This window comes from Triticum aestivum, chromosome 1B, assembly GCF_018294505.1.
Source record: "Triticum aestivum cultivar Chinese Spring chromosome 1B, IWGSC CS RefSeq v2.1, whole genome shotgun sequence".
NCBI lineage: Eukaryota > Viridiplantae > Streptophyta > Magnoliopsida > Poales > Poaceae > Triticum > Triticum aestivum.
The window spans coordinates 331579026-331587780 of NC_057795.1; the positions used below are offsets into that span (position 1 = coordinate 331579026).

General features: G+C 48.8%; 1 protein-coding gene across 1 annotated transcript; it reads left to right on the forward strand.

The window, feature by feature from the left end:
* The first annotated feature begins 7100 nt into the window (after nt 1–7100).
* On the forward strand, nt 7101–8508 carry LOC123091043 (uncharacterized). Its single transcript, XM_044512438.1, has one exon. The coding sequence runs from the start codon at nt 7148–7150 to the stop codon at nt 8066–8068; it is 921 nt and encodes a 306-aa protein (XP_044368373.1). The 5' UTR covers nt 7101–7147; the 3' UTR covers nt 8069–8508.
* Nucleotides 8509–8755: the final 247 nt, after the last annotated feature.

An 8755-nucleotide genomic window follows, 5' to 3' on the forward strand; every position in this document is an offset into this window, starting at 1 on the left:
CTTACTGGGGCTGTAGTTATATTAGTTTTTGATGAAGAGATATCATTGCTGTAGGTACAGATCAAAGTTAAAATGGCGGGTAAGTTTTTTTTATTGCTAGATTTTCTCTTCTACTTCATTAATAGCATAATAGGTTCTCCTGTTTTAATTATGAATTTATTCCTTTATGATTTGGTCACAGAAAGATGTAAAACAAAATCAAGCTTATGTACAGTCTTCTGATATATACTTATCATTACTTGAAGCTTGCTTGTATGATCGAACTACCATAGTGGGATATGGGGTCCATCAAATCCTCCTGGCTCCAGCTATCAGAGGGGACAAGGTATTTGGTGCGATACCCTTGGGCTTACATTTCGACCAAGTAGTTTCGGTTGACATATCATTGTCGATTGGTGAAGGTAAGTGCCTTAGCTTATCTTTTCCCTACTTTTCTGCAGGCACTTACATTTTCTTTTTTGGATTTAGATAATGTTATAGTGGAACTATTGTAGGTCTGTAGCTTCCTAGCTGGAGGTGGTCCAATTGAAATTCAACATGCTTATGTGAAACCATTTTTATTGGCTTATGTTAACTAAATGCAATAAATTCAGTATTTTCGTTAAGGTTGCTTGCAAATTGGGAGAAATCGATTGCATGCTATTTCTTCTGCATCTTCAATATTTATTTTGTAACTATGTGTGGTAAACTACATAATTGCACATTGGACTAAATAAATCACAAAATAAGCAAGAAGCGCTGCTGCTATGATTTCACCAATATGTGTGTGACGAACAGTTGAAAGATTGAAGTTTATTATGAGTATAAAGTACTATTGAAATACTAAAGCTTAATGTTACATCACTGTGACTTATGATTTCACATTGTAGGGTTTTTAAGTTTCCACCCTATTACTATCTGTCATTCATCCATTATCAAACTTCTGCTTGGTTCGTGTTACTTCTCATTTTTGCTTGATTAGAATAAACAAATGCGGATTTCTTGGTTTCTAAGATTGAAGCTGTTTCTGTGGTTAGACACCATGTGTTTCTCAAATGTTCAGCTCTATGCACAGATACTAGACAGATGCCCTAGTTGCATAGCACAAAGGCCTATACTAGATTAAGTGCCTACTGACCCTTCCTGTCTTCTCTAGTTCCATGGGTGTGTGGTGGGCTACTACACTTTGCCACCTAATGGTGGCAGAGTGCATGACACCAAACTTATTTTGGATAAGAATGCTTCCACCACAATTTAGTCGAGAAGTGAGGGGAAAAGAGTGACAGGCAGATTTTATGGCTAGGAAAGTAGGGCACAACACAACTTTGATGGTGAACCAAGCGCATACCTTGGAAAGTAAAATAGGGCTCCCCCTGCATGGCTTCAATTGGGATGGTTTCATGCTCCTCAAAGTCAAGGTGTTCGCCTGGATTCTACGACATGGCAACACCTGTACGAGGGCCTTCCTTCGCCGAATCGGTTCCTCGACTATGATGATTGCCCTTTTTGCCCAGGACAGTCGGAAGCGATCGGGCACCTCTTCTTGGAGTGCCCGCGTTTGCGTCTAATGTGGGCGCGTATCCTTGGCCGTTGTCGCTTGCCTATTGATTGCACAGTGGAAAATTTTTGGTGCGCCTTCTCTGCCAATCATCCCTCTTGGAGTCGTCCTCTCCTTAGCACGGCAATGTGCTCCGTCCTCTGGGTGGTCTGGAAGTCCAGGAACCGGATGGTGTTCGATAACATCCATAACTCGGATATTGACTTGCGACATTCGATCCAAGAGCATCTGCTCTTGTGGATAGTTCGGGGACTGTGCACCGTTGCGTCAATGGTGCGCGGATATTTGTAGCTGACGCACCCCTCCTTCCCATCAGCACTCTGCGGGGTGTTTAAGTGATGTACGAAATGCCTCGTTATTACTATTAATATTTAATACAATGTTCAGGTGGGCGATCGCCCCCCGTTGATTGTTCAGAAAAAATAAAAAAATTGGCAGTGAATCAAACAGGCTCCGTTAGCATGACAAATGTGCACCAAAGTGGTACTGTAACAGAGTCGTTAACAGTCACTGATGAGAGCGCTAATGCAGGCGACGAAGTTGTGGATCAGAGCCGGGACCCAAATTTATGAGCCTTTGAGCACCGTTCCGATCAATGCCCTAGCTAAGGGAAAAGCAAATTGCACCTTATGGAAGTGGTTAGAAACCATCCTTCATGTCCCCATCTTGATCGTCCAATCCTTGCTATCCATTTATCTCACGCGATCCTCCAAGATCTCATTTGGATCAAAAGATGGACATGACTATTCTATTCTTAAGCCATGGTGGTATCAGATTATTGTGGTACAGTGGCGATTGTACGATTCATGCAGAATCAGGAGGAACATAGTGGACTGGACAGAGATAGACAGCTACAGCTACACTGCTACAGCCAGTGTCCATCTTGACTCGGACGTGCACTGTCTGCATTGTACACCTATCTGCAAAGCTGCAGCTCTAGGCGATTCAGTGGCTGGAAAATCCACATGAAACAGGACACAGGTTTAACAGTACTTACCATGCATACCTATGTTTTTTTGTTAAAGCGAGAAAACATAAGAATAGCCAGCATCGTGCATTTGCGCCATGTGCGGACTATGCCTATCTGTTCTCCGCATACAACAATCCAGCTGTTCTGCCTTTTTTTTAGGGAACTGTTTTGCTTTTGTGTACTTGAGTTGAGACATGGCAACATCTTTCAGAAAGTGAGATGCCGGTGTGGGAATGATGGAATGGAAACGTATATCTTCGTTCTGAATCCTCACTAATGATGCTAATCTCCTGGGAAATTTGGACGGAGCGCAATGCTAGAGTTTTTCGCAACACCGCCGCACCTACGACGGTCGTCATTAGTAAGATAAAAGAGGAGTTGTCGCTTTGGGCGTTGGCGGGCGCCAAGCATTTGAGTGTTGTATGCCGCGAGATTAGATTTTATTTCTTGCCACTTCGTGGCCTGTCTAAACCTTCTCTTAATCAATGAAATGGCAAATCTTTTGCCTTGTTTAAAAAAAAAAAGATGCCGGTGTGGTGCATTGCAGCAAGCTTTGCAAGCAAAAAGACCCCGGCCGGAGCAGGATCCTTTCCTCAATGCACCATCGTACCGTCACACAGCCGGTACGATGGCGGGGGTTGTTGATGATAGGCCATCACGGATGGATGCCGTCGTACGTGGGGTGGGACCTGTGACCTGTCGCTGTTGGTGCCTAGCTTAGCTTTCATCAGATCAGAGCCATGTCGCAGAACACAGCTATCTCGGTGTTCTCTTTTCCAGCTTGTTTGCAGTGTGCACGTTTCTGTTGGGTGCTGGAGAGTGCCTGCCGATATCAAGCCATCCAGGAAGGCATCAGCTGCCTGCCGATGCCATCCATAGTCGGCCGGGAAGTAGTCGGAGTAGTGTTTAGAATGTTTGCCAGTACCTGTGTCCGAGTACACACTGTCCTGCTCTCTAGCTGTAAGTAACCACCAGCAGACGTAGTATTACTGGTGTTTAGGTGTAAGTAAAAAGATGAGTTTAGTTGACCAATCCTTGAACATGAATACGCAGAACTAGGCACGCCACGTATACTGGAGAATTATATGGCAAAAGCCCGAGATTCCCTTGCAAGAAAGTTCATGCATGCTTGTGTAAGCAAAGTCATACTACTACAGTACATGCTAAAGATCGAGCCCGGGTCAGCTCAGCTTAGCAGCAGGAAACGGTTTAGCATCCATCCAGGTTCGGAGCCTCTATCTAGTTTGGTACCCCTAGATAGATAGAGGCTTTCTGCTGCATACCCGGCCATGCAAGCAAAGCAAAAGCAGAGATACCTAGAAAAATACAAAATCAAGGCGCTGGATTACGGATTGCGACACCGCTCGTCTGCTAGCGGTAGAGGTGGTGCCGAGCCATGTGTGCCCAACTGCTCCGACCAATGGATTGCGAGGCCGTGGCGAGGCCCACGTCTCGTCGGAGGAATATCATGTCTGCTGTGCCTGTGCTGCCTTTGCCTGCGCTTTTGCCTGCTTTCTTTTTCCTTCTAGATATAGTAGACTAGACTAGATAGACAGGGTAGTGGGTGCTTGGGGAGCACGGGCGGGCCCCACCGGCGCCGGCATACGGATAAGCAACGAGCGAGCTGACCTAGACTTGCAAAGCGATCAATAGTAAGAAGATTAAGATAAGCAAGCAACAACGACAACGACGGCGCAGGCAGCGTCCGTCCGGTGTGTGCTTGCTGCTGCTCCAGCCTTGGGTCTCTATTGACTGACTGACGGACCGATTGATAAAAGGCAGGATCGGACAAGGCATGTTCGTGGGTGCATAAAAGGTAGGTGCCGTGGAATAAAGCCCCGCTGTTATTCTTCTGATGAAGCTACTGTTAGCGTGCTGCGACTTCTGAAGTTCAGTTTGCGGTTGCCTCGTTCTTATTTTACAATTTTTTTGACCACCCGGTTAGAAACAGCTTGGTTAATTAAACTAAATAGTACACACTAAAACAGAAACAAAAGCTTGTTTTGGGTAAAATATACCAAAAACGGTTGGATAAACTGCATCATCGTAGTCTATTGCTTTAGTGTGTTAGTATGGTGTATGTATATGGCCGCTTTGTTTCAGTGCCTTTTTCTTAGCACTTACTCCCTCCGTCCCAAAATATAAGAACATTTTTAACACTAGTATAGTATCAAAAACGTTCTATATTCTGGGATGAGTAAAATGCATCGGCGGTCATTGTATTTGTGTCAAAAACTCACTTTGGTTACTGTACTTAAGAATACGATCAATACGGTCACTATATATGTGTTTTCATGATTATGCGGTCACTGATTGACCGTATAGCTTCGTATTTGCTCTGCGTTGACTAGTCAATCGTCCTATGTGGCATATAATGCAGCCTAATCCTCTTTCTAATTATGTGGGTCCCACTTGTCAGTGGGAGGGGTGTAAAATGAATACAAAAACTTTGACTTGCGGGTAACCGGAATTGATCCAGAGACCTCTGTGACTACGCCAAGACGAGCAAGCCAGTTGGACAGTCAACTAGTAGTGTCATTTACTTAGAACGCATCCTTATTATTAACACATGCAAAGCATGATTCAGTTAGAGCACGCCCGCATTATGAACACACACAACGCACACTACCACCCGTGCACACACTCGCAGACTAGCACACCAGCGACGAAACTGAGACCGCCAGGTCGTGCTTCGACAGCCGTGCCGCCATCGTGAGCACGGCGAGGAGGGCGACTCCGTGCGGGTGTCGTCACTGTCGGCCGTGTGGCCACCTCACGCAGGCAAAGAATTAGTATACGTTCGCTACCTTGTCCGGCTGCTTCTACGTACCGGACGACGGTGATGCAGCAAGCGCTCATGAGGCGTTGGCGAGGGCTCCATGAGCTGCCTAGCGAGGCAGTGAAGGGACTTGGGCGTGGAGACGACAACAATGTGTGAGTGTGTGGTGCAGTGCGTTCGTGTGTGACAACTACGTGTTACGTGTTGCCATTTACGTGATATAAAAGAATATCACTATCCGGTTTGACACCGAAGCTAGCGCGCGCGTCTCCACCGTAGGGTTTCTGGTTCGAATCACTCCTGCGTGCGGGGCTTTTGCTTTTATTTCCAGTACTAATTTATTTCCGCACACAGACAGATGGGGCCCGCAAAAGGGCGGCCGACTAAACTGCGTTATTTGCCACTTGGAAATTTTGACCAGTCAACAAAGACAAAATACGGTGCGAGCAGTGACCGTATAATCACCGGATAACGTATATAGTGACCATATTGACTATATTTTTAAGTACAGTGATCAAAGTGAGTTTTTGACACAAGTACAATGATCACCTATGCATTTTACTCTTCTGGGACGGAGGGAGTACTTAGGGAATTAGTACGTAGCTTTCTTCCTTGGTGTGTGTGAGAGTGTGAGACGATGACACGGTGACAGGATGCTGGCGCTAAAGAAGGACGAGACTTGCCTGCTCCCCTCCCGTGTGCCCATCCGTGCTCCCGCATACGTGGCTTGATTTGATTGGAATAAAATAAAGCTCGATCCCACCCCATTAAAATCAGGGGGAGAGATGATTAGATTAGAAAGAAAAAAAGAAAAAATACAACCGTTGGATGAGGTGGGAGCACGGATGGGAGCATGGAAAAGGAGCAGGCAAGCCGGATCCCTAAAGAAGACCCAAGGCCCGTAAGTCATGGGTACCTTTGTTTTAGGATAGGTCATGGGTATCTCTTGTGTTAACCATCATACATAGAGTACAGTACTAGTACTTGATTGACAAGGCCGCCACCTCAAAAAACAAGCAGTGATAATGCGGTCTCAACCAATCAAAACCAAAACCAAAACCCAAGTGGGTGAGTATTGACACATGGTCATGCAGCTGACGTATGTATATATGGCGCCCTATTTCCAGCTCCACCCTTGGCTGAATCATGCATGCATGCTTGTTTCCATTTCTTCGTATATATTGGTCTGTAGAAAATACAGTTATACTCGCTCTGTACAAGGGACCGACGACTGGTTCAGTACTCAATAATGGTTCACAGCGAAAACACGGCATGCGTGCATATTGTATTCATCCACCATACTATGCACCGGTAGTAGATATATGGGTGTTTGATTGACTGACCTCGCGAGACGACCGGACTCCGCGCCCTACTATCAACTGCGGTTAAACCTGCTCATTGCTTCTCTCTTCCTCCTTAATCAAACCATTTAATACCTGCATTATGTGGGTTACTTTCAAGTTAGTATATATGTTAAGCTGTAGCCTGTTGCACTCAGTTAAGCACGGTCGCAGCACGAGCGGAGCGTATTCACACCGGCCGGGTGCAACATTGGATATTCCGTTCCTTATTTTGTTCTTTCCTCGAAACTTGTTTATTTTGGAAATTACTCTACCAGTTGAGGCTGAGAAGATGAAAATATCTTGTTTAAAAAGAAGATGGAAATATCTTTAGCGTGCGCTTTATGCTTTTGAGAGAGGTCAGTCCGTCAGTACCTCAGCTCCTCCTCCTCCTCCCGTCCCGGCTATATAAGCGACTCGACCCACACATTCATCGCTCCCCCCCCCCCCCCCCCCCCCCCCCCCCCCCCTCCTTGCACGCCATCCTCCCCCCTCTCGTGGCCTAGCACGTCTTCCCCGAGATGAACTGCTCCTTCCTCAGGGCAGCGGCGGTCGCCGTGGTCGTGGCCGTCCTGGTGGCCACGGCGGGCGCAGCCTCCTTCGTCTCCGTCGCGCCTCTCCCCTCCGTTCTCCTCTTCTCCCGTCCCTGCGTCCTGTGGATCGCCGCCAACGTCATCGTCGTCTCGCTCTGGCTCCTTTGCCACCGCGGAACCGCCGTCGCGGCCGGACTCCCGTCCGCGGCCAGCGACGTATCCGCTGCCATGGGCGGCATGCTCTTTCCTTCCTCGGAACACGACGTCTTTGCTGCCGCTCCTGACGCCGTCGTCGCGCCGCCGGCGCCGGTCTCGACGAGCCGGCCGCGGGAAGCGAGAACGGCCAAGAGGCCGGTCGACCGCCCCCGCGTGCGGAAGAAGCTCGCCGGCGAGGGCACGGCCACGGTGGGAGCCGCCGCGGCGGAGGCCAAGCCCGAGGGCAAGAAGGAACGCAGCGAGGAGGAGACGCCGACAGCCTCCGCCGCTGCGACTGAGTCCGAGGCAGTTGGCGTCGACGACGTGTCCATGGACTCGGCGTGGCAGTCCATCGTGAGGAGCGGCGCGGCGCGGCCGGTGGCCGTGCGGAAGAGCGAGACGTGGGGCGGCGAGGAGCTGCCGCGGATGCGGCGCGCGGCCGACAAGGCCGTGGTCGCGCGGAGGGAGATGCGGAAGTCGGCCACGATGGTCCCGGCCTCCCCGCCGCACCCGGCCGCGGCGTCGTCCCCGGTGGCGGCGAGGCAGGGGTGGCGCACCAGGGACGTGCTGGGGATGGCGCAGGACGAGCTCCTCCGCCGCGCCGAGAGCTTCATCCGGAGGCAGCACGAGCACCTGCGCATGCAGCGGCAGGAGTCCGAGCAGCGCCAGGCCATGGAGCGCGACCGCCGCCGCCCTGCCCCCATCCGCGTCTAGTAGCCGGCCAGCACGACATGCATCGCACATCGCCTATGCACGCGTAGCGTACGTACGTGCTAATCCATCCACGGGATGGATGGATGCACGCGTCCATGCACGTACGGAAGGAAGACTGTACAGAAGTTGGTCAGCTAGCTAGCCCTAGTAGCATCATCATCAAGAGACAAAGAGGCCTGCCGCCATCGCACGCCTAGATGGAACGATGGAAGGACTGCGTACGTAGGTAGAGAAAGGATTCGGCCATGGCTGTCTAGCTACGTTGCACACTGAAGCAGTACTGGTCTGGTCATGCACCGCGTCCTGCAGCTTCGATCGACGTAGATTAAATCCGTATGTACGTAAGATTATGGTTGAGTGAGGAATCAACGCTACATGTACGTTATTTTAACCTCTAAATAAATGAAGAGCGGTAGCCGTTTCTTTGTTCTTTTGCTCAATTTTGCTGTTTCAAATTTTCGGAGACCCCTGTCCGTAGCGCAACAATTTCTAGGAAATCCACAAGAAAATTCATCTCACTTGCCTTGCTCATCACAAAGGATGTGTGCTTGATAACTGAACAGGTAGCTGTGAGCATGCATCAAGGGGATTCTGGATTTCACTGATTTAGTACAATTTTGTACTGAATCAATAATAATTAATATGGATTGGAGGGAGTAGAGGATTAAAATTGTAAGGAAATTTTCT

Excerpts from the sequence above, each read along its gene's own strand:
- LOC123091043 (XM_044512438.1), top strand. The coding sequence starts at position 7,148 with ATGAACTGCTCCTTCCTCAGGGCAGCGGCGGTCGCCGTGGTCGTGGCC.